At 40.8% G+C, this 25,352-nt stretch overlaps 3 protein-coding genes across 5 annotated transcripts in view; 2 read left to right on the top strand and 1 right to left on the bottom strand.

Moving 5' to 3' along the window:
- Window positions 1–6,981, top strand: part of cemip (cell migration inducing hyaluronidase 1) — a 146,690-nt gene extending 139,709 nt beyond the window's left edge. For all 3 annotated transcript variants that reach the window (XM_053419120.1, XM_053419130.1, XM_053419139.1), the window contains exons 24-29: window positions 1,805–1,990; window positions 2,509–2,713; window positions 3,498–3,584; window positions 4,088–4,245; window positions 4,381–4,481; window positions 4,824–6,981. In XM_053419120.1, coding sequence (XP_053275095.1) covers window positions 1,805–1,990; window positions 2,509–2,713; window positions 3,498–3,584; window positions 4,088–4,245; window positions 4,381–4,481; window positions 4,824–4,951 — 865 coding nt within the window. In that variant the 3' untranslated portion in view covers window positions 4,952–6,981. The remainder of the gene's footprint in view (window positions 1–1,804; window positions 1,991–2,508; window positions 2,714–3,497; window positions 3,585–4,087; window positions 4,246–4,380; window positions 4,482–4,823) is intronic.
- Window positions 6,982–11,473: 4,492 nt separating this feature from the next.
- mesd (mesoderm development LRP chaperone) lies at window positions 11,474–16,307 on the bottom strand. Its single transcript, XM_053418287.1, has 3 exons — window positions 16,123–16,307; window positions 14,351–14,583; window positions 11,474–12,340 (listed from the first exon to the last, which is right to left on the bottom strand). Exons 1-3 carry the CDS (start codon window positions 16,276–16,278, stop codon window positions 12,073–12,075), a joined length of 657 nt encoding a protein of 218 aa, XP_053274262.1. The 5' UTR covers window positions 16,279–16,307; the 3' UTR covers window positions 11,474–12,072.
- Window positions 16,308–20,522: 4,215 nt separating this feature from the next.
- tlnrd1 (talin rod domain containing 1) lies at window positions 20,523–23,814 on the top strand. The gene has a single exon (XM_053418275.1). The coding sequence runs from the start codon at window positions 22,167–22,169 to the stop codon at window positions 23,229–23,231; it is 1,065 nt and encodes a 354-aa protein (XP_053274250.1). The 5' UTR covers window positions 20,523–22,166; the 3' UTR covers window positions 23,232–23,814.
- Window positions 23,815–25,352: the final 1,538 nt, after the last annotated feature.

Genomic DNA, 25,352 nt, shown 5'->3' with positions numbered 1-25,352 from the left:
TACAGTAGCACATCTGCCTAGTTTGTCATTCAAAGTCAGATTGTCTGAATTGATATATTAAAATATCTGGTCGGACAAGTGTTGTCCGACTATATATGAATTCACAAGTATTTATGGAAATGCTCTGTATTTAAATAGCACTCTTCCATACTAGATTCCCATTCAAATCATGCTACAGTTTTACAATCATTCATAAACACGCATATTCATAAACTTCATCTATGCGCAGCACTTTCTCTATCACATATCACTCAAACACTGTGGCACAGTCATCAGGGGTAATCTGGGGTTCAGTGTCTCGCCCAAGGACACATAGTGGACAACCCTCTATGTCTCCTGAGGCACAGCCGCCCTGTTCTGGCATAGAGAGAAGTTCAAACCTTGCTTACTCACACACTCCACTTGGCCAGTTTCTGTGTAACATGAGCACAACTCATGTTTCGAGAATTCAAATATATACAGAAAGCGAAGGGGTGTCCTAGACTCTGAAAAGCCCTTTGTTTGAAGTATACTGATGAGTTAATCTTTCATGAAGTGGTTGAATTGCTACCCAGTTAAAAAGAGAAAATACAGGGAGAGAACACATAAACAAAATAATGTGTTGTGGGTGATGGCAGGGGAAGTTAGCTGACTAGATTCATTTTGTTTTCCTCAGTGATCCCTCCGTAAAGGACTTCTGTAAATGGCAGGGCAGCTCCTGAGGCCACTCAGATGAGGAAAGTAATCTGATGGAGGCCGTTAGCTCATTCCTCTCACTTCTGTTATTTACAAGGGTTGACCACAGAAAGGCGAGTCTCTCTTTGTGCTCCTCCTTTCAAACAGTGTGGCCCTCGGCATTTTAAACTGAATAAAGGAAGATCGTCATTTTAAGCACGTCAGCTATTCCCTATGGCCTGAATCCACCCTGACATGGACAGTGTAGAACCAAAACAGTATATTTCCATTGATGGTGCATACACCAGTGACCCCATCTACAGTTCGTGCACGAATACAGCAAGTGAGATTGATTCTCTGCAGAAAGAGCTGAAATATGACTTGTTTATTTTTTAAACAGCTGTTGTCTTTTTTTAAGGGTATACTAACTGATCGTGGCTTTGGGGGGTGATTGGTTGAGTACAATTAAGCTATTAAAGCCTTTTTTCTGAATAAAGCTTTAATGACATGTTTAAAAGCTATTTGAGACATATGCATACACACACACACACACACACACACGCACACACACATTTGTAACTCGGTCTTTGTTAGGACACTTATTGACATTATGCTTTCCCTAGCCCCCTACCTGAACCATAACGACCCTAACTTAATGCCTAACTCCAACCCTAAGAAACCCTGACCTGACCGTAATTCTAATTTGAACCATTAGGCCAAGTCTTAACTCTCAAACACCCTTTTGAAGGGGAGTCAGAAAGTGAGGATTTGCCTAAATGGCCCAACAGTTTGTCATGGACAAAAGCATAACACTAACCGTACTTTTTTAATCAAACTTACATAATTTCTTTCAGGAGTGATTACAATTTGTTTGCGCTAGATCAATGGTGACATTTATTTCTGTGCAGCCAACAATTGAAACCCTGCAATGCTCAAAGCTGTCAATCCTGCAGACACTAAATCCAGCAGTTGTTTACTATCGATCAAATGATCAACTCATTTGTCCAACTTTTTTTCCAAGACACAAGATATTTTACCTGATGAGATGAAGGGAGGAATACTCATGTGTGATGTTACTTTTGGATTTGTGGACTGGTTTTACCGTGAAATTAAATCATTCTTTTTGTGACTCTTTTGTTGTGTGTGTCAGAAATGACTGGATCAATGTTGGCCTCTGCTACCCACAAAGCACCAACTTCACCATCATATCCGATATCCACAACCGGCTGACCAAACAGACCCGCAAGACTGGCGTCTTTGTGAGGACAACGCAGACAGAGAAGATCAACCATTCCCACCTGATCAGAGGATACTACTACTGGGAGGAAGACACAGGGTGAGACACACAACACAACTACATACCAACTTGTGAAGGAAGTCTTGACTACTAGAATACATGAGGATTCAGTAGTTATTCCTACATCGATTTTGAGGAGATCTGGTCTACAACAGGTCAAGAAACTAAAGTTAATTGACTAGAAAGGGTCTTAACAAAGCAACAGTTTATTCCAGCAATCTAAATGACTTCATTTGAAGGTCAAACGGAAAGTGGGCACACTTGATTACTGCTTCAGTGCAGTAAGTACAGTTATTGGAGGAAGGAAGTGGATCAGTAAGCTGTGATGGATATTTACAACTCAACAAATTATGTATTTCCATACAAAATAAAATGTCTGGTAATCTGACTTCTCAGGGGCTCAGCTCCCCTTTTTAAATGACTGTATGTGCTTCTACTTCCAGTCACGATATATGTTAGCCAAGATAAATGTGAGTTTCACCATGTCACTGTATTTTCTATGATTGACAGTTATCAGAGGCAATGTGGGATGCATAAATTGATTATGTGGATTGCAGTCTGCTGTTCCTGAAGGTAAAGGCCCATAACGACAGGGAGCAGTTTGCCTTCTGCTCCGTCAAGGGTTGTGAGAGGGTGAAGATCACAGCCATCATCCCTAAAGGCAGTCCGCCCAGCAACTGCATGGCCCAGGCCTACCCCAGACACGCTGAGCTGCCTGTTGTGGATGTACCTATGCCCAGAAAGATACCTAACGCCAGGCTGGTGAGACACAGTGGTGGAGGATTTGTGTGTGTATTATATTCTAAAGCAGAGGTATCCAAATAAAACTATTCTGGAGAAAAAAAAGGTGAAAAAAATACATTAATTAAAAAAATCTTAATCAACAATTTTTTCTCAGCAGAATATATATAAAATAATAACTTGGAAGTTGATCATTAAAGTCTTAAATTATGCTCTGAAACAAACAGAGAAGACATAACCAGAGAAAGTAGATCCGTGTGTCACATATTAATCTTTCCCCCTAGGTGGGGAATACTTTTGTGTGGGCATACTGTACAGTTTTTCCATTATTTTGTCATTTGATACATACTTTCTTTGTTAATAACTAATTATTTCAAATTCACATTGAATACTTGGATTGATTGTTTCCTAGATTTATAATATATATATGTATTTTTTCTTTCTTTCTGTTTATTTCAATTTGGCACAGCCTGTTTACATACTTTAACTCCGATTCTGTGAATTTTATGCACATACCTTGTTTTTGAGAAATGCATTCCACTGTAATTAATGGTCTATTTGCTGTATCTTTATTTTGAACCGTTAATACTATAGAAAGACCTTTTCCAATACCCCTCCAGGTGAGGGCATAGCTAGAACATGTGGATCATTGACTTACATCTGTCACATACAGGGAACAAATATAATCTTATTCTAAGCTATGATTATCTCGTATCATTTGCTTAGCTCTATAATTGCAGAGAGTGAGAACTAACTTAATTCTCTCTGTATGTTAATTGTTGCTCTTTGCTTATTTCTTTTGCAGCACTCACCAGAGCACTTCTTAGAGGTCAAACTGGAGTCTTACAACACTCGCTTCTTCCACATCAAAGAGGACTTTGCCTTTACTGAGGTAAGTTTTGTCTCATGCAGTCCCACGGTGGGTGTTGACCACCTTATGGTTACTGAACAGCTATTGGTTTGATTGATTCATGCGTGGATAACTGCATAAATTATAAACTTGCTTGAGTAAAGAAACCAAGATACAGTTAGACAATCTGATAAAAGTGTGCGAGTCGTTCATTTCCAATTCACAAACTTAATTCGTAATTTACGACACAATCAATCCATTTTGATAAAGGACTTTTAAATTCCATATGGTCTGTGTGATTTAATGGCAGTTCAATTCAATTCAATTTCATTTGTATAGCGCCAAATCATAATATACACCATCTCAAGGCACTTTACATTGAAGGTCGGAACTTTAACATTGTTTGTAGAGAAACCCAACAGTTCCCACAATGAGCAGCAGTTTGACGACTGTGGAGAGGAAAAACTTCTGCTGAGTTTCTGATTTTACTTACGTGTGCAGTGCTGTCAGAGCTGTAGTGTGACTTGCTGACTCTGTTGTCCCAGGTGAATGGTAGGAAGTTGTACCAAGCAGAGGATGGGGTGCAGCTGACAGTAATTGATGGGCATGATGGGAAGGTAGTGGAGAGCAAAGGCTTCAGGAACTCAATCCTGCAGGGCATCCCGGCACAGATAGACAACTACATCAATGGCTTGAGAGATGGGTAAGTAACTGCTGTCCAGCTACACTAAATGTAATTTCACATGACTTTCATCACACAGTATACAGTATACATGTGGAGCTCAAATGAGACCAGCAGCTACTGTCAGCTACACATGAAGATGTGCTTTCTCTCTAGCTCCATCGTTCTCATGACATCTAAGGGCCGTCTGATTACAAGAGGATCCTGGACTAAAGTCCTGGAGAGACTTGGAGCAGACAAAAGCATCAAATTGAAAGGTAGCCAACTACATCTGTAGCAAAGGCTACTGAGATAAATATAATCAAGTGGATCATATAGGGTTCTCTTTTCAGTCAGTACACCAGGCGAGTCGTAGATACTTGAGTTTGTTCTTTATCAAAATGTGTAAAATGTAAATTGTAAAACCATAGGTAAAGCTAAAATATTTTTGCAGTAACCAGCCTGTATGATGTATATTTTGTAACATTATGAAGTGCAACCCCCCCCCCCACACACGATACCCTTGTGCTGTTTAGAGGTTAATGTGAGCCACGGAATGGAAAAAACACCCGGTGCTCAGATTTGTTCTCTTACTTTAATGTCATTTTGCCTCCCTGCAGATAAATTGGCATTTGTGGGGTTCAAGGGCTCCTTCCACCCTGACTGGGTCAATCTGGAGGTGAACGCTGACCGTGCCAAGATCCATCAGGTCCTGCCTGTCCCTGTGGTGCACAAGATGAAACTATGAGGGGCATAACAAGAGAGCCGAGAGACTATGTAGCCCCCAAATAGTACAGATGCACCAACACACTCACACACACATGCACACTGCCAGCACTGAAGAATCAGCTGCTCCAAGCTATTGGTCCAGGATCATGTGGTGTTTTTTCTTTAGGTTTGGCGGCTAGCACTGCCCATGATGAACTGTATCTGCGCTAAGACACCCACCATCAGTAGAGCGCTTCAAAGTGACAACACACCCCGCGGTAGCCATATTGGAAGTCTTCAGCTCTGTAGCAATAATGGCTCAGATCAACCAATGGGGTTTGAAGAATCATGGTTGTTGCTTTACAGACATTATATGATTTGAGTGACCTGGTTCCATTTCTGAAAGGACACTGTCATTAACATTACAATGTTTACATAACTAAAGTAACCATAGGATTTGTGAGGCTAACTAACTGTATCATACATTGCAAAGCAGCTGCATATCTTGGTCTTTCATCATGTGCATTATGCTTGGCCACCCCACTCCAGCCAAGAGTGATGCACAAGCTCCATCCACTTCGAGGGGATATAAAAAGGCCCTCCTGATTGGTTCCCCAGTCAGATGTAAAAAGGTTTTACGATATGTTGTCCAACCAGTAGCAAACTCTGTTACAGATGAAAGCAGAGGCTCTAACAATCATATGCATATATTTTGTATTAACAGTAAACATATCAGCTGGGATTGGCTCCAGTTCCCCCCCGACCCTCAAAGGATATAGCATATGGATAATGGATGGGATGGAGAAAACATGGTGAGGAAATCCTCATACCACCACAAAGTTACGGTCAACTGATCTGCAAAATATTCAGTTACAGTGGTTTTAGTTGGAAAGCTTTCCTATATACATGTTTGGAAACCAAAGATTATCAGGTTATTTTGTTACCTAAAGGGGAAGATCATGGTCATGAATGGATAATTGAAGGAATAAATCAGATGATTTTACTTCATAGAAGACTGAGTTGGCCGATGTCACATTTACCTGAATTATTCGACAATCCATTTGACTATGATCAATTTTCTCTCCTGGTTGTTGATACTAGTTTGATACTAAGTTGGAAGATAGTATCTCGATATTCACTACCGACCAATTCTTCAGTGGACCTCAACAATGTCAGCCATAGTTGCTCGGCAATTTATGATGCAAATGCAAAGCTAAATGAATATGAGGGAGCAAATATCAGTGGAGCCAGCTGATCCAGCACATGTATACCGGACATGCGTCAGTGAGCATCCCTCTCCTGCAGGTGTGTGACGTGTGACACATGTACAAGTTGAGTAGTTTTACCCTTTAGGTTTTCTGTTTAATAAAAGAAAAGAGAAGAATCCAAACATTCCTTGCTTTGATCCAGACCAGTGGCTGTTGACGTGTTCTGTTTCATTCCAAGCTCTCGCTCACTTGATATTGTGATGTTTACTTTTTTCACTGTTTGTGATCCATTTGTCTGTGTTTTTGGAGTAAACCAGCAAGAGGCCCGTTACAATATAACAATGAAAAAAAAAATGAAATTAACTAATGAATGTTAAATCAGGGAGTTTAAAATGTGCAATTTCCCCTTTCAAAGCAACAAGTTTATCTTTGCTTCAATCTGGCATGAAAAAAGTTCCCCCTCCCATCACCGAAATAGCTGGTCTTTTTTCGGAGGTCGTTGCAGTAATTTAGTGTTTTGTATGTTTTGTGTGTTTTTAAAATCCACAGATTCCTAAGAGATATATTTTATACTTATTTATTGTACAGACACAGTTGATCCAAATTTACAAGGGACATCTTTTGAGTTGTAATGTTATTACTGTCCTGTATGTATACTATATGTAAGTAACAGAGCTCCATTTAAAAAAAATTGATCCCAGACACTCACAGCATACATGCATATGACTCATATGGTATAGTGGTTTGTTTTAACTGTACATCAAATGGATGTGTTGTATATGTGGCTTGGGCTTGTAAAGTGATGAAACTCTTTGAATTTCTTTGATGACTTTTGTACAGAAATAAATGATGATGAACAGTTTGTCTGAATGTCACTGTGTCCTTGCTGTTACAATCAAAGCACAAACATTCAGTGTATCTTCGAGATAATAAAATTTACACATTCATCTATATTACCAGAAAAGAAAATATTTACATTAACCTCAGAAGTGATTTAAATGTCCCCTATAGATTGTCCCGTCTTCCACCTATTGGACATCCTAACTCAAAAAGACCCTGTTGCTGTCAGAAGCTCTGATATCCAATTGCATAGTAATGATAATGGATTGTATATATTTAGCCCCTCTCTACTCTAATCAAGCACCTAAAGCTGTTTACAGTACAAGCTCCATTCACAGATTCACACATACATGGCTACAGTGCTTGTATATGCAGACTGCTGTCATGGATCATTCACACATGTCAAGGGTTATTTTGGAATCAGTATCTTACCCCAGACATGCGGACTGAAGGAGCTGGAAATCGAACTATGAACCTTTGAGTTTGTGCATTACCTTCTCTACCTTCTGATCCAAAACAGCCACAGAGTACATCAACTCTACCACTCTCACAATAAGAGCTGGTTGCACATGCCTGTCAGACAAAAAAAGAAAGGAAATTCTTCTTATATTAAGGTTTGAGCCATTCAGATGTCTTTCATTATATGTTAGTGATAACAATTTGGTTTGAAAGGAAGAAGATATGTTTGTAAATAGTTAAATTGTTCAGTTCTTCTCCAAAGTCATACACAGAGCTGTATCCGAGCAGATTAGTTCATTCATTCATAATATAGAGACCGGAGGCTATGGAGGGACAAAGTTTAATACGAAAACTAAACTCTTTTGTGGAATCTAGACATTGCTTCAGTAGTTACTGTGATAGTTAAACGTAAAGCGTAAAGTAGTACATTTTGGAAGGTGTTGTAGGATATTCTGAATGTTCAGAGTTAGAGATATAGTGTAAAATATGACCTGTTCTAACAGTAAAAAATAGAGTTTCTTCTTCATCTCCACTTCATTGGGCGGCTGTGGCTGAGGGGTAGAGTGGTCGTCCTCCAACCTGAAGGTCCGCAGTTCGATCCCCAGTCTGACCCATCTGCATGCCGAAGTGTCCTTTGGCAAGATGCTGAACCTCGAATGGCCACCCATAGAATAACTAAGTGCTGTGAATAGATGCACTGTATGAATGTGTGTGTGAATGGGTGAATGTAAAACTGTACTGTAAAGCGCTTTGAGTGGTCATCAAGACTAGAAAAGAGCTATATAAATACAAAACCATTTACCAAAACCATTCATATTTGAGGTGGGCCTTGAGACAAAAATTATTAACTGCAGTTGCTTGGATGACAGTATGACCTGGATGAAAGATTTGTTGAAGAAACATTTGCAGCCACACGATGAAACCCAAAGCCAGTTAAATATTAAGGGATTAAAAGTCAGAGGAGAGTTTAATCACATCAGTACTTCTGAGAAGAAAGTTACTGTAGAACATTTGTTGTGCCTGTTCTGAAACTGCTTTGTCACTCACAAGGAAGAGTGGAGTTACAGAAGACACCAGTCCAGACTGAACTCATTTAAATTCATCAATCAGGGTAGAAGAGGCGTCTGGGTGAGCACGGCAAAAACATAAAAAACGACTCCATCCAAGCTGACTAACCTAAACCATCAAATGAAATGCAATACATGGATATTACCTGTGTCCCCAATGTGAGCAGGGGTACAGATATTATTGTCTCAGGACTTGCCTTTATTAGATATTTACAACGATCATACTGATCCAATCTGAACTAAATTATCCCTCATTCTGCAGAGCCCAATGGGCCAGGACGACACAGAGGCCCCGAGAGTCTCAATGAAGAGGTAATGCGAGAATCTTGTTTAAGTAGGCTTAAGGAGCCTCTTGTCCATTGAGCAGGCACAACCTACATCTCAAGACACTAGAAGAAAGTACACATGATAGGTTAACATCACCACCTTGAGGCAGCAAGAGAGAACAACCAAAACAAGAACCCAATCAAATAACTCAGGGTCATAACATAGAGGGTAAGTTATTAATGTGGAAGGCAGAGGGATGGAGCTGGAACAGGCAGAGGAAGAACTGTGACTACTATGACGTCTGTTTAATAAATGAGGAGAGAACATTTCAGTTTCAGATTTTTAGTTACTGAATGAGTGACATGGAAAAAAGGGTCAACAACTTTAAGTGAAACATGTAGTGTGTGGGAAGAGCATGTATGTGAATGGACAGAGAGTCAGTTACCTGGAGCACATTTTAACTCCACTTATTGATGTGAGCCACCAAGCAACATCCATGGTTGATGCACTTCAGGGACTTGTAGTCTTTATTCTTTAATTCGGTGACAGTATAATTGCTTGAGGATAAAATAAAAAATGTTTTCCCTCTATCTGCTACCATGCAAACAATCTAAGTTACCTCATACCTTGTTGTGAGCATCCTGTCTGCCCCCCCCCCCCCCCCCCCCCCGAATAAACTGTAGTGTACACTGTCCACGCTGTGTGTTATTGCAATGAGAGTTATTTACAATGTTATATCTCTGATGATGATCCCACATAACTTGAGACCATGAATCTGAAGAAGTTAATGATGTTGCCTGTTGTATATTCAGCATTCCCCTTAAATTAAAATGCCTCAGAGCCAAAGTGATCTGGTTTATTCATATGAAAATGTGGTTTTTGTTTACTGAGAGGAATAAATACACAGAGGAATGCACAGCTGCCCTCTGCTGGTCAAACCTCAGATTAAAGCACTGTGTGTTAAACGTTTCACTGATTCTGGGTTCCCCCTGTGTCATGGCTTCATGTAGAGATGCAATTTATAGCAACAGAAAAGGTAGATATTACCTAGGATGTGTAACAGATCTGAAATTCAATTCAGTTCACTTCTATATTGGTATTTGTACAGCACTAAATCAATTTAAATTATAGAGAAACCCAACAGTTCCGACAGCAAGCAAGCGCTTTGCGACTGTGGAGAGAAAAAACTCTCATTAACTGGAAAAACCTGGAGCAGGACATAGGCAGCCATCTGCCTCGACCAGTTGGCATGAGAAAAGTTTTGGAGGGAGGATAGGTGGGTGGAAAAGAGGGAAGAGAGGAGAGAGACCAGGAACAGATGTGTAACCATCACGTTAAGCTCCATCAGAATATATATAATGGAAATATAACATTTTATAGATGTTATGATGTAATAAATGTTAGCAGCACCATACAATAATGTTAATAATAGTTATTGCTGTTCCTGCAGCTCTGGAGTCAAAGACACCTTCAGTATGAGAGAGAGGGAGAGAAAGAGGGAGGGAGTTGGAAAGAGAGAGAAAGAGAGGGAGGAGGAGAGAGAGTTGGAAAGAGCAAGGGAGAGAGAGAGAGAGGGAAAGAGAAAGAGAGAGATAGAGGGAGGGAGGGAGAGAGTGGGAGAGAAAAAGAGAGAGAGTCAGCGAGGGAGGGGGAGAGAGAGAGGGAGGGAGGGAGTGGGCGAGAGAGAGAGAGAGGGAGGGAGAGGGTGTCCATATTCATGTATTCTCATATCATGTTATTCCCTCTCATACATGGCCAAAAGCATGTGAAAATGTAACATGTGAATGCAACACCGTGGGCACTAATGTGCTGCTTCAACAGCCTCCAGGATGCTGGTCTCAGGCTCTTCATGTCTGGACCCGGCTGCTGCACAGGAGAGTTGGTGAGGTCAATTAATCAATCAAATTTTATTTGTGTAGTCCATATTCACCGACCACAATTAGTCTCATAGGGCCTAACTAGGTGGGACATCTTCTGCCCTTAACCCTCAACAAGAGTAAGAAAAAAACACCTAAAAGCCTTCTAACAGGTGGGTCTAACACTGCTACTGGGTGATCAGGTCCGAGTCCAGTGTCACAAAAGTCATTTGCAAGCACTGACTATATGCAGTCCAAAAAAGCTGAGTGGCTTTCACACACCGTCACTTGCATGCTGCAAATGTTTAGGTTTATCACATGCTGTTTGATCAGTGAAACCTGTTCATTGGATGTGAGGGAAATATCCATAAGAAATGAAAGCTGTGGCTGAAGAAGCAGGGAAGCAGGCCCCTGGCTTCCAGTCAGTGTTCCAGTTCAACCCAAAGGTTCTGGATGAGATAAGACATCAGAGTTCCATGGAAGCCAGTCAGTCAACTGGGAAACACATTTCTTTGGGATGTGGTTGTGTTATGTTGACATAAGAAAAACAGCAGCTGTTGGAAACAGACTTTTGTCTAAAAGGTTTCCCTTTAGGGTAACTAAGCCCCCTGTGCCAAACAGGGACTGTCAGACAGGCCAGCAGATACTAATGACCACAAAGAGCATCATCATTACAAAATGTGTCTGTTTTATTCAATTATATGAGTGTGCTACTCCCAGGTAAATATATAATTAAGTCAGGGAGGTGAAGACCATTGATGTTTCGGTGACATGTCAGATGTTACATTTAAGTCATAGTCAGCACTACACAGTTGTCACAGTGTAATTAGAGATGACACTTCATACTTCAGCAATGACACATAGCTCATGATTATATAAAAATGTTTATTTTCATATTCAGTGAAAAATCAAAGAGAAAAGGCAGGTGCTACTTTTATATGAAATCTCAAAGTGCTTCTGGATGTGAGCAGTGGGTAACACATGCCAGGACCTGAAGGAAAGTCACTTCCTGTTCCCAAAAGGGCTCTTGGCACATAAACAAAAATTACTTTTATAACATTAATTGAGTACCTCTAACATGACAGGTGTGTGCATTGTTTTTCATTTGATGATAATGTAAAAAGAAAATAACTAAATCAGCCGGCACTGATGTTACAACTGATTCACAAGAGCTTGTGACCACTCTGACGATGATTTCAAGAAGGTACTCGTCACTGCAATGTGTTTCCGTGAGGGAGAGTAGGAGGAAAGGCAGTACATCACTGAGCAGTGATTCAACTACAGCAGTCCAGGTGAATATACTGAACAGGATTAGTTAGTTGACTCAAATTCCGTCTCTGAATCACTGCATCTTCATGTGGTTCTGCAGCCCCCTCACAGAACATGGTCTTGAGAATACACACATCTGAGGCCAGAAGTAAAACAAAGGATCAATGACTCCTCATCACCCCCTGGGTTAGTCCATCACAGCTCATTTTTCAGAGAACTGGCGCTGTTCCCCTCAAAGTCTGGCTTCTTGCTCTCCGTCTTCTTCTTGCTCTTCTTCTTGGTGTTGACTCCATTCTGCTGGTTATCTTTGCCACTGCCCTTCTTGGCAGGCTTTCCAGGGAACACCTGTCCCTCCACTGTGACATCCATGCAGCGTTCCTGGGCCACAAGATAGTCTTTGACCTCCCAGGCCAGACTGCCGTCTCGCAGCATGAAGATCACCCGGTTGGAACCCACCACGAACCTGCAGGGGGATCACACCAAGTGCTTTCCATTAATATAGACTTCTCTCCATTGCAATGTAACAGATTACTTAAGTGAGATGTGGTGATTCTAAGTTCATCACATGGTATGGAAGCGATTCAACTTGATAACAGCCATTATGGTAAATCATTGATAAGTGGACAAAGCTTTATAATGTACAACCTCTTTTTGTGCCATTATGAGGAACAGCTCGCACGTAGTGTTCAACCTGTCTGCCATTGTTAGATTCAGTCAGTGATAGTTTCATCAACCCCACCTTTTTAAATCTTAAATCCAATCAAACTATCACATTTTAAATTTAACATTTTAGTGCAGACCAAGAGTGGACATTTTAAACTAACTTCAGCAAACAATGAACATCACAATAACTGACTGACTTTCATTGAGCCTGAATCTTCATCTGTTAACACTGTTATAACATCCTCTTGTAGTGATGCCAACCGATAATGTTACACCACTGCCTTTATTCGTCTGTTTACAATGACTAAATTAATGTTATTTGTTGATGTGATCTTCTATTCCCTTCACTGTACATTATCTGAACTACGGTCACAACCCTTGTTACTGTAGAGCTTGGTCCAGTCTAAGACTACTGTCGGTGTCACCAGAGAGATCCCAGTTTGTGTTTTATGGTGTCGGTGTCATCATCCTCATCTTGTCATAAGTCATGTAAAACTAAACACTGACAAAGATATTTAATTTAGATTTGGTTCTTGAAAATATCTATATATCCTCTATCTATTAAACCCCCACGTGTGACAGTTGGCCTTTGCTTGTGCATTCTTTAGAAACATGATTTGTAGATTAGGAGTAAATTTAATTTAATTAATTTGAAAACAAGGGAAAGGATGAAATGTTGTGAACGATTTACATCTTCAGTTGTACATAGATTGTATCATATGCATAAAGGCACATATTTTAAAAGCATATCATAATGTGACTGTTTGAACTTGGATCACCTGATTAAAATTCAAACACTATCTGCTGCTGAAGCCCTTGAGGTACAGTTGATGGTGGCCAAATGTGTCAGTGCTTTGGCCTGTCTTGAACAGCTGCTATTTGTTCTACAAATCAGCTTTTAAGCTCAGACAGAGAGAAAGCTCTAAAACATCATCAGGCTTTCCTCACACCTAACAATCACTTTTACTTATAATAGATATCCCTACCAGAAAGGTCTATAGCAGGGGTCGGCAACCACTTTGAGTCCTCCCAATATTTGTGGGAAATGTATGAAATAAGAAGTACCCTATTTTGAAATAAATAAAAACATATAGCTGCAGCCTAATAGCTTAAAAATATATATTTAGTTTTGAATGTGAAAACAAAAAGTGAGAGCAGGTTAGACTGGAGAAACTCTGTGTTTTCACTGTTTCCACTGTTAAGAAGCAGCCGGTTCACGTGAACGAGCTCTGGTCTTGTGTCTCTGAGCGAGCGAGTGAGCGGGGCGGGGGGCGGAGCCTCGGGACCGGTGAGCTATCTGGGGCGCACACACACACACACACACGCACACACACACACACACACACACAGACACACACACTCACTCACTCGCCCGCTCCTGATACTTCATGACGGCCTGATACGATGATGTTTAAAAAAATTATTGTGACTTAGTCAACCACCAACATTTTCGTCTCGTCAACGAAAGTTATAATAGATTTAGTCATAGTTTTTATTTTCAAAGATCCGTTTTCGTTAAGTCTTCGTCATGGAAAAAAGATCGTTAACGAATAGTTTTCGTCATCGCTTTCGTCAACAAAATTAACACTGGTTTGAATGACCGGGCACCGATATATGGTTGGAATAAGACAGGCAGCCGTCAGTGTTGTTTATCTGAACCGGATGTGAGGGACAATTCCGGTTACAGTCATTTGAAGAATAAAGCATAGACTTCAGAATAAGGGCACATAATAATCGTTTGAATAATCGTGATTATGATTCTTTCCATAATCGAGCAGCACTATGTAGAATGGTCTAAGTGAGTGACTACCTCTGAATATCATAGTTGGCGTTGAAGAGGCTGCCCTGCCACAGGCCTGTGATCTCCTCCGTCTCTTTCTCAGTGGGATCCCCTGACACTGTGGCAAACACCATCAAAGTCTTGCCCTTCTTGGACATCTTGAGCAGCTCCTCTGGTTTCGAGGGGTCCACCTTGGAGAAGTCGACGGGGGGAGAAGACCTCATGTGCTCTGGGAGGTCCCCTTCTTCAATGTCATCATCCTTCTGTGGAGTAATAGATATACTGGATATAAATGAAAGCATCACTTTTTTGCTTTACATATGACTGAAGGTGCTGAGCTTAACCACATTCTAAATACCCCCATGAATAATTGATGGTTCTTGGTAGAGGTATCACTCAACAAATTTCCTACCTCAAACAGCTCAACTTTGTAGAAACACCGTACTGTGGCAGAATGTAAAGTACATTCACAGCCTCATGTATATGAACACAATCTACATGTTATGCTACGTCACATTTTTGCTTAAGATAAATACTACACTTTGTGCTTGAATGAATTTATCTAATTATAATCATTACCTTCTCACAGTTTGCAGTTAGTTTTTTTTGTTGTATTTAGTTTAAGGCCCAACACAACAGTTAACCACACTTCTGCATCCAAAACTTTTTCATTCATGTTTCAGCATCACTTCATTCAGCCTGAACTCAGAATAAAACGTCATCACAGCTTCTGCATTCAGCCACAAGTTGTGATCCACACCACTCAGGTCCTCTAGCGATTCCCCTGGGTAGCTGAAGCTGAAGTCTTTTATGAGTATTGTTTTAATAACCCAACATGTTTCAATGAAACTCAAGAGTTTAAAAGACTGAAAAAATTAATAATGATTTTTTGTTTTTTTTTCTTAATTAATAAATCCATGATCGAAAGCACTATTTTACTATGAGTCAGTGGCGTTTGGCCAATAGAGGGCGTTAGGGCAACGCCCTTCCTTGTAGAGTGTGTTTATTACAAGTTTTTTTTCCAGCGTGTATTTTCTTTGCTTATGGTTTACCTCATAAAGATATCCAGCAGTATCTGGCAGCTCCTTTTACCTAGTCTTAATAGAGTTATTTAATAGTACTGTATATGTTTCAGGAATGAGTGGTTAGTAAACACTAGTAATCACACTCAGTCTGTAGTCTATTGATGCATACTCTACTTACTATCTGAGCACAAGGGCAACCACTAAGAATAGTTTAGATTAATTATCAATCGGCTGATTATTATTATTTTGTATATATACAAAATAATAATAAAATAAAAATTACCTTAGAAAATGAAATCAAAATAATATATATATTATTTTGATTTCATTTTCTAAGGTAATTTTTTTTTTTAAGGCAGTTTGTGCAGTATGTAGTATACAGTTAGCTATCTGTTTTTGTGTTGAAATGACCGATATGTTTATTATTGGAATTAAATGTTTACCTACTATTTCACAAATAACTAGTATCCTGCGATTTGTATTTAATCGTAGTGGGATGGTTACTGAAACCTGAGAATGGCACAGCACAGCCATAGCAAGAATATGTTTCACCAGCCGCCACTGCATTGAGATATTGTTACGTTAATTTAAGTTAAGCAAACTTATCAATAACACACAAGAAAAGCTTCTTCCGCCACAGTCAGCTCCGTAAAGCAGCACAACAGGTGAACTGTGTCTGTAGACACCGTTGTTGCTAATATGACATAGCATGGTATGCTAACCGCTCGGCTAGCAGCTACAATGTGTGCAGTCTGCCTGAATGAGAAGCTGACAAACCTCCCACTGCTCCAGTAGCCGCGCCATGTCGGCATCGCTGTAGTCGCGGATGTCCTTCTTTTTCTTGGGCTTCTCTTTACTTTCAGCCGATAAACCACAGAGCAAACAGGCGCAGAGCAGCAGCAGCACACAACTCCACCTGAAGTCGGACGCCATGTTTGCAGATGGCAAATCCTGATTGGCTCTGCCATCTGCCGGTCACGAGACGGGCGAGTGACGTAAGAGTTGTAAAAGGCAAACCGAAGGAATTTCAAAATAAAGTCAGAATGATTTAAGTTTTTCTTTTTGGGTGGTTCTTAAAACATTAAAGCGTATTAAAGACGCTTTCTCTGATATTTAATTTCCACCCCTTCGCTCTTTTTTGTACATGCTTGCACATAAAACACAGATAAAAGCATTTTAAAGCGATAGTTCACCCAAAAAGGAAAATTCACTCATTATCTACTCACCAGTATGCCGTTTGAGGGGTGGGTGAGTGTTTGACTCCACAAAACACTTTTAGAGTTTCAGGGGTAAACAGTGTTGCAGTCAAATCCAATGCAATTCATGTAAATGGCGACAGATTCTTTAAACAGAAAAAAAAAAAACATGCCTCCATACTGCTCCTGTGGTGCCATCAAAGTGTCTGTAAGCCCCGACATTCAAAGTTGATTAAAACGTTATCATTTATACTGTGTTGTTAGCCTTAATGTCCTATTAGATCCTCCTCTGGAACCGTGTTCGCACGTGGATCACAGTAGATCTTTTTGCAAACTTCTTTGTTCATTCGAATTCTAAAAGCATACCAATCAAACCCTGTGACAGTAAAAATGTGCTACTACTATGACAAGTGCACAGCCACATCTGTCTTCTCCTACCTATACTATCATTGATCGATCAATGCAGGATGTCAAAGAAAAAAAGGAAAATGACCTTTGAACGACAAACGTTAATTTGCTGTTCACTGTTGTTAAATGTCACATGTTATATGTGTGACATGTCAATGGTCTTGGAAGTAGAAGATGTGCTCACTGAGTTGTTGGATGTAGACACACAGGTCATCAGTTAGTCATCTATATTTCTTGGTTAAGGCTGTTTTTAGAGAAATTAGCAAGTAAGACATTAAAAAAAAGACAGTTATAAGATGACAAACTCCCTTCATATGAACTGATACAGACAACAGGAGAATGTCTGGGGCACTAAACCATATCAACATCCAGCCAGTAGCACAACCTCTTATCGTTGGGAGGGAGCCAATCCCAGCTTATATCGGGCGAGAGACGTGCCTCAACCAGGTCATGAGCCAAGAGAAGTAATTCATTATATTTCACTCAAAATAAGATGGCTTGCCTCTTTCAACTTCACAAAGTTACCAGACAAGAGATACCAGATGGAAATCTGCATTAAAGAGAGTTTCTAGTATGCAGAGTTTATGTGGGTTTACCTTTCCTCACTTCCTCAAGTCGATAACTGAGAGGAGCTATTTATCCATAATCATAACTCAGTTTACTTGACCAACATTGCTCATTTGTTTCAGCATTCACCTCAGAAAATAACAGGAAGTTTCGAACATGTTCAGGGGAAGGAAACCTTATGGATGATAACATAATGCTGCAGCCTTGAATTTAGTGTCACTGAACCTTTATTTTCCCAAGCCACATGCCTTTCTCGCTGAGACATTGTTAGGAAGCGGTGCGTGAAGGCCAGCAGAGTTCACAGGGTCGAGGAGATCGGAGATGAGCCTGGTGAACACAAAGTGTGGAGCTGTTTCCTCTCGGCCAGCTCCACCCAATGGCACTGTGCCCCGTGCAGCTGCATATCCCACTGACAGTATAGCAACTCAAGCACTGACTCACAGTGTGTTCATCACTAAGAGGGCGAAGAGGGCTTGCTACCATGCAACACATCAACATATATATATATATATATATAATGTTTGATTGTCTGGCTCTTTTTGTTGTTTTATTTTAATATATGTGATTTTCAGTGAAAGGTGCTTTGTGATTCCTTATGTACAAAATATTGGTCTTAGTCTGAAAATGTATGTTTCACTTTTTTGTGTTGAAAATATGTAGGAAAAACGGATATCTATTCAGTTAATATCAGACACACTAACAAACACGCCAAATGTGACTTTTAATACTTATTAAAATAATTGTTGTCGTAACATTCTTAATTAATGTGACTGCGTTTATCCACTATCAAGTCAAAATGTCTGCTGTGAAATACCTCTACGATAAAAGTGTCAAACGAGCAGGTTTAACAGGTCCAACAATTGAAACAAACAGTTGGCTGTCTGAATGTCCTGCATTCAAAACTCTCCTTCAGTAAAAGTACATTAGCATTATCATATTTTTATTAGTGATGTGTTACAATACAAGCAGCGTTTAAGATGGTTGTTTGAAACAGAGCTATTTTTAGAAATTATTCCACAACCTGTAGGAAACTTAAACGATCATCTCACATACATCTGTTGCACAGGTTAGACCTGCTCCTTATTGTATTGGTTTTGCATGGTTCAGTCAGGTGAGGTCGTATAACAAACAATAAAAGCGCATTCTGCTGTGTCACTGTATTGTGTCTAAGGTTTTCACAGACTCCCTCAGAGGTTCTTTATATACCATCGGGAAGTCCCGCCCATTCTACAACCCAATAGGCTCCCAATACTTTTAGGGCAGCCCATGGTCCCATAATATGATTGGATGCCGTCCGCATTTAGTGATTGGACGATGACTGCTACGTCATTGTTTCAACAGTAATATGACTCATCTCTCACCGCCCAAGAGAAACACTACAGTGTGACGTGTGAAGCCGGGAGAGAAGGAAATATCCACAACACTATTTCCATGCATGAAATACCTTTCATTTACACAGTGCAAATATAAATGTTTATTTTACTAAGTTATAGAGCACCCGATAGTATTCATATCTTATCCTGCAGAGTTTGTTTTTCTTATTTAGAGAATAACTATCTCCTCTGTCTGACCTCTCCCACATGTGGAGCAGGTGTATGATAGGCTCATGTCCATTAAAAGACTTTTATCTTGACTCACGGGAAGTTAGAGGAAACCCTTGGTCACGCAGAGCAGGATGTTTGATATGGACATGAGTGACCTGCAGGAGAGACCTTGGTGCTGTGGGTGAGCAACGTCAAGCGCACTAGAATAAGGAAAGAAACATCCTGTGTAGCTGTCAAAACAAAGCATGTATTTAAAAGCATGAGCCAGATATAGCTCATGTGTGAAATAAGAGTCAGTGTTTACTCAAGTGGATTACGGTGCTTTACTTGTTAGTATTTCCGTTTTATGCTACTTCCTATCCAGTATATATATTTATCTATATATTTTCTCATTACATTTCATTTTAATAAACGAGGACAATGCACAAAAACATTAATCTCAAAATGAGAAGAGAAGATTTATGCCACATTAAGCTATCAGCTCATTTGTATCTGCAGTCCTGGGCAGCTACAAAACACACCAAACACAAAAACATTAATTGAATTTGAATTTTGACTGTTATTTAGCTTGCTACAAACTAAATATATAATCATCCAATAGAATTGTAATTTATTGCACTAAAATAAACTTCCCAACAGTGTATAAACCCCCCTGCGGTATAGTGGTAGTATCAAATAGTACATTTATTAGTTCATACTTATCTTGCTAATGTTTCCGTAGGTTAGTATTTTGACTAACCATTTACCTTTTGAATACAGCAGTTTTAACGTAATAATCTAATCACCAATTGCAACATTAGCTTGAGTATATTTTTTGAGATTTTCTTTACAGACTAACATATGGAATACTATCTAAGGCCATAGCCAAGGAGAGTATTATTACTATTGTCATGTCCCAATATAGCCATGTAAAATTTGTTCTAACTCAAATTTGGATCTGTTAGTCAATGTTAAATGTTAAATTGTTCATAAGGTGATGCTAAAAATGTATTTCCCATCATGACAGTCTACTAAATGCTATAATAGAAGAGTCTTCTACTGTGTGGGAAAAAACGAATGTGTAGGGGAAATTCTGAATCAGTATATAGAGGGGGTGTATGGCTGTGCAATAAGAAATACAAAATTCAGATAATTTTTTTTAAATATTTGTTTTAATTATCATCATGAGTTCAATGACTGACATAATTTGCTTATGAATTAAGCTTGTGGTGTATTGAACTTGTACATTGCAATAATTACTGGTATTGTTTTATTGCCCAGCCCTAAATGAGAACAGAACATACTGGAGTAACCCTATGCGATGTTGATGCAAAATGTTTTTAAATGTAAACAATTTAAAAACTCTTCTCGTACTCCTGAAACCCCACACAATCCCAGGAGGGCGAAGACAGGGTTAAATAGGACCTGCGCCTTTGGAAACAATACCCCAGCTCTTATTTTGAAGACTATAGCTTCCGGTGTGGATGTAGCTAGCAAGGCTAGCGGCTGTCTTGACGCAGCAGTGATGTCTGACGGCAGCAGTCAGTCCTGAAAGCAGCCGTATAAAACCTCCCTGACTGCGGTGGAAGTGGACTCTCATCCCGCGGTGTCTTCAGTGAGGCAGCGGCTGGCTAACTCACTTGGTGCCGCGTTATTTGCGGAGTGAACGACGCCTTGTGTTGCTCCGTTGCTACAACTTTGCTGAGTCCAGCCGCCGCTCAGCGCGACCACACCCTCCCCGCTTCCTCATAGCGCAGCAGCGGGAGCGCGCAGCCCCGCTTTGAATCCCCGGGAATAACGGCCACTACTCCCCGCTGCCTGTCCGGGTCCGTGACCGTGGGACCAGATACAGCAAGTGGGTTGAATGCCCGAAGGCCAACGACTGGTATGGATGTGAGGAGCGACTCCCCACAGAGGACATGCGGGGCCACACACTCTCCGGTCCCGAGTTAAGACGCGGAGGAGGAGGAGGGCGGTCAGACGGACGATGCATATGGAACCGAGGCGACCGGAGCAACTGCTAGCTTCTAACCCGGGGCTCTGTCCGAAAAAGAAGAGGTTGAAAGCAGATTGAGGGCTTCGTGTGCTTGGAGTGTCGCCCTGTCGGTGGATTCTACTCGGGGAGGGACTCGTGAAATGATGGTGCTGGAGGGAAACGCAAGTCTTCCCGCTACCCAGAAGAGCCGCCCGGGTGTTGCCCCGTCTGGAACCAGCATGAGTACGACAGGCCGGTCAAAGTCAGCGGGAACAAGTCGGACGAGGTGTCGGTGTTGTGTCAGGTTGTTTGTGGACACTAAATGAGATCCTGTTGATTTAAAGAAGGACCTCAAATAACCTAGTTCAAGTTGAGGTGATGTTTTCTCGCCTGCAGTCATAGAAGGAAAAGCGGAGCACATGTAGTTCCAGTTAGGAATGTGTTTGAAAAAGTACGGGGCTTCTGACATTGTTTTCACAGCCTTATTCTCAATCTGCACTTTGCCTTGTTGAAGGCTCCCTTGTGGCACTGCAGCTTGTGTGTGAGTTTATTATTTCATTAACAAAAACCTGTGAATCTGTTCCATAAGAACCTGGAGCTACAGTGAGGAGATTGATTTTTTAAATAATAATGAAGTGTGTTGTTCAGGGCATTTAAATTCAATTAAATTCATTTAGATAAGATCATATAACACCCAACACTGATTAGTGAGACGTTGTGGGGATTGTTGGTCAGCTGTGTTACATGGTAACATTAGTAATAACCAAGGCAGATAACTTAGAATATGCCAGATCATGGTCTTGACTTTTGTTATAATTTACTTTAGAGAAGCATTAGTTAACAATGAGGGTGTTATTCAAACATAAATGCCGTAATTAAGTTTTCCTTGTTACACATGCTTACATTAAGAATACATGTCCTGTGTATCAACATTTAATATTCAATTCATTTTACTCTGAAGGAATTTAAGGAAGACTGTTTGGCCAGTTGTTATTTAAAGGATTTTGTTATATGCAGTGAGGTGACGCTTATGTTGGAAATGTCTTAAAAAGTACAATGCAGTGTGCCGCAGAAGAAAACTAAATAATTTAACCCCTCCAGAAGAGCAGTTTGACCCTCACCCCCACCCCTCCACACACAACCCTCCTTATTATGGCTAGTGGTGGTTCTGGCAAATCGGCTAGCGAGGGATCAACCAGCACACCCAGTGGCAGTTTGCAGCAGAGGAAGCGTCTCTCCTCCATATGCGACACATGTAAGGGCAAGATGCAGCTGGTGGCTGACCTCCTCCTGCTGGCCAGTGAAACCCGGCCAGTAATGACCCACGAAGGTGTAGCGGTGGCCGACACCTTCGACCAGTGCCGTGACACGGTCATCGCCAGGACTAAAGAACTCTCCATTCTCACCCACGACATCCAGAGCCAGCTCAACATGGGCCGCTTCACCGAGGTGGGGGACCGCCTCTTGGAGATGGCAGACCTTGTGGTGTCTCTGACTGAGTGCTCAGCCCATGCCGCTTACCTTGCAGCCGTGGAGACCCCTGGCTCTCAACCCTGCCTGTCAGGTCTGGTGGACAGATACAAAGTGACCCGCTGCCGACACGAGGTGGAGCAGAGTTGCGGCATCCTCCGAATCACACCCCTGCCAGACCTCACCCCCCAACTCCTCCTCGAACTCTCTCAAAACATCTCCACCAACCTCAAGACTCTGACGGATATCTCGTCGCTGGCCAGCGAGAGGTCTAGGGACCGCTTTGCAAAGGAACAATTCAAGTTGAGCGTCAAGAGCATGAGCACGAGCGGCACGGCCTTCCTGGCGTGTGTCAAGGAGGTGAAAACCCAGCCCAGTGAGCTGACCAGGAACCGCTGTGTCCTTTTTAGTGCCGCCCTGGTCCAGGCTGTCAGCGCCCTGGTTGGGTTCGCCACAGAGCCTCAGTTCCTGGGAAGAGCTGCGAGTATCTCCACTGAAGGGAAGGGGGTACAGACTGCGGTTTTAGGGGGGGCCATGAGTGTGGTTTCAGCCTGTGTCCTCCTCACTCAGGGCCTTAGGGACGTTGCCCAGCATCCAGAGAGCAGCTCCAAAATGGCAGACTACCGGGAGCGTCTGCGTAACTCGGCGTGCGCCGTGTCCGATGGCTGCACTCTGCTCACTCAGGCACTCAGAGAACGCTCCTCTCCAAGGACTCTGCCGCCAGTCAACTCTCATTCTGTGAATTAGCTTAGGAAGAGGCAACATGATCTCCATTCGCCTCTGTCCTATATTGACGTACCAAAGAGACTCACTTGGGTTATCCCTGTTCATCAGGTTTAGAGTCAGAGTAACGTCAGAAGAAGGCTGTGGCTCTGTCCATGTTGGTGAAAGTCTGTCGAAATCAAAGGAGCACAACAACTTCCACTGCATGGTTTTGTGTCGCGCTGGATGTGACTCAAACTGTGTTAGAAATGGACCACTTGACCGCTGTCATCAGCAGACAGCAGCCTTCTAAACCTGAAAAGTTTACCTCAGTTTTCAGCTCCGGTGAAAACGCCAGCCTTGATGATGGATGTAGCCTTGCTGTGTGAACCTATGGTTGGCTGACCTGCTCAATTACATGTGCTATGTGAGATTGGAAAGAGTGATCATCTGAGTGTCTCAAAGGATATTTTTTTCAAGATGTGTGAATTCTTAATTGGTAAAATGCTGCTGTGAGTGTGTGCCATAGGTTTTACACTATTTACCAGATGCGCATAGTATTTTAAAGTGTTTTGATCATGCATGTAATGGAGTATTTATTTCAACTATTAAAATGTTGTTTCTGATATATTGTTGTTGGGTAACATGCTTTAAAAGGCCAAATAGATTTAATGGTTCATTCACCCAAGTAACACCAGAATACATTTCTGCTTCTACTTCAATATAATAGAGGTAAATTTACTTATATAAGTACTTTCTAATAAGATACCCAATATAAATGGATTGATGAGATGAAACACATTTTTATTTTGTTATTAAAATTATTCTTTGTAGAAGATTTGGAAGCTTAAATAAAAAAATTATGATTTATTTATGACCACTATGATCAACCACTCTTGTGTTAGTATCAAGACTGGTGTCTTGGAGACAGATATCTTAAAACTTGGACAAATAAATAAACTACACTTTCATAAATTAATGCTAATGCTCAGAATAATAGCAAAGGGTTGTGGTGATGTTTATGACAATTTGTGGTGAATTAAATTAAGAAAAGAAGATTTTCTTCTGCATTGTAAACTAAAATTGATGACCATTTTCTTTTCAGACTGTTAAATTTAAAGCGGATTAGTGAGTTTAGTATTACTTCTCTTCTAATCATTTGAAGCGGACCCAACTAAGTTCCTCCCCTTTGAAAAAAATCTAAGTTAAGTGAACTTAAGTTACATAATTGTCTCAAAGACGCTTTATACATTTTCAAAATGTTAAACCAACTGAATTCAATAACTAATATTTTGTTTATTTGATACGAATTTAACAAAAAAATTTGTTTAAATTGTATCTATGCAGTATTTTTTAATGAACTTGTAAAATCTAAGTACAATTCTGTTGCATAAATTATGTCAAAATACTTTTATTCACTTTAGATAAAGGAAGTTAATTATCTAAACTCAAGAAGTGTGTCCATAAAGTGCCACTTAAGATAAGATGCAGCTTAAAGAGATGGTTAAAAAAAAAAGAAAATTCACCCATTCTCTACTCACCCTTATGCCGATGGAGGGCTGGGTGAAGTGTTTGAGTCACTTCTGTGTTTCCTGGGGAGTCTCAGGGGAAAACAGCGTTGCAGCCAAATCCAATATAATTCAAGTCTATTGTGACTGCTTCTTCAGAAGTAAGAAAACAACTGAAAAAACGGAACATACCTCCATGCTGCTTGTGTGGTGTCATCGAAGTGTCCACAAGCTCCGCCATTCAAATACCATTCGAAACGAGATAATTTACACTCTGTTTCAAACCTCGAAGTCCACAGGAAGTGGCAAAGCTAGCAGAGATAGCCAACCAATTGTGTAGTATATTTAGGCTAAACAAATGGTGTAAATTATCTTGTTCATACCATATGAATGTCGGGGCTTGCAAACACTTGGATGACACCACAGGAGCAGTATGGAAAAACTTTGACCTTTTACCCCCTGTCTATGAGGAAGAGTGGATGAGTGAAGGTTTTTAATAGGATGATATGAAGGTGATCTCTCTCATCTCGCCAATCAGTGGATGTATTAGAATATTGTCAGGGCACAGCCTAATTTTCCTGTTGCTACCTCCATGAACTGGTTGTAGTATTAGTCGTGCCCTCACACATCCCTGCACGTAAAGCAGCTTCCTGTGTCC

This window comes from Pleuronectes platessa, chromosome 1 (genome assembly GCF_947347685.1).
Source record: "Pleuronectes platessa chromosome 1, fPlePla1.1, whole genome shotgun sequence".
Classification (NCBI taxonomy): Eukaryota; Metazoa; Chordata; class Actinopteri; order Pleuronectiformes; family Pleuronectidae; genus Pleuronectes; species Pleuronectes platessa.
This window is presented reverse-complemented; position numbering and strand designations above follow the sequence as displayed.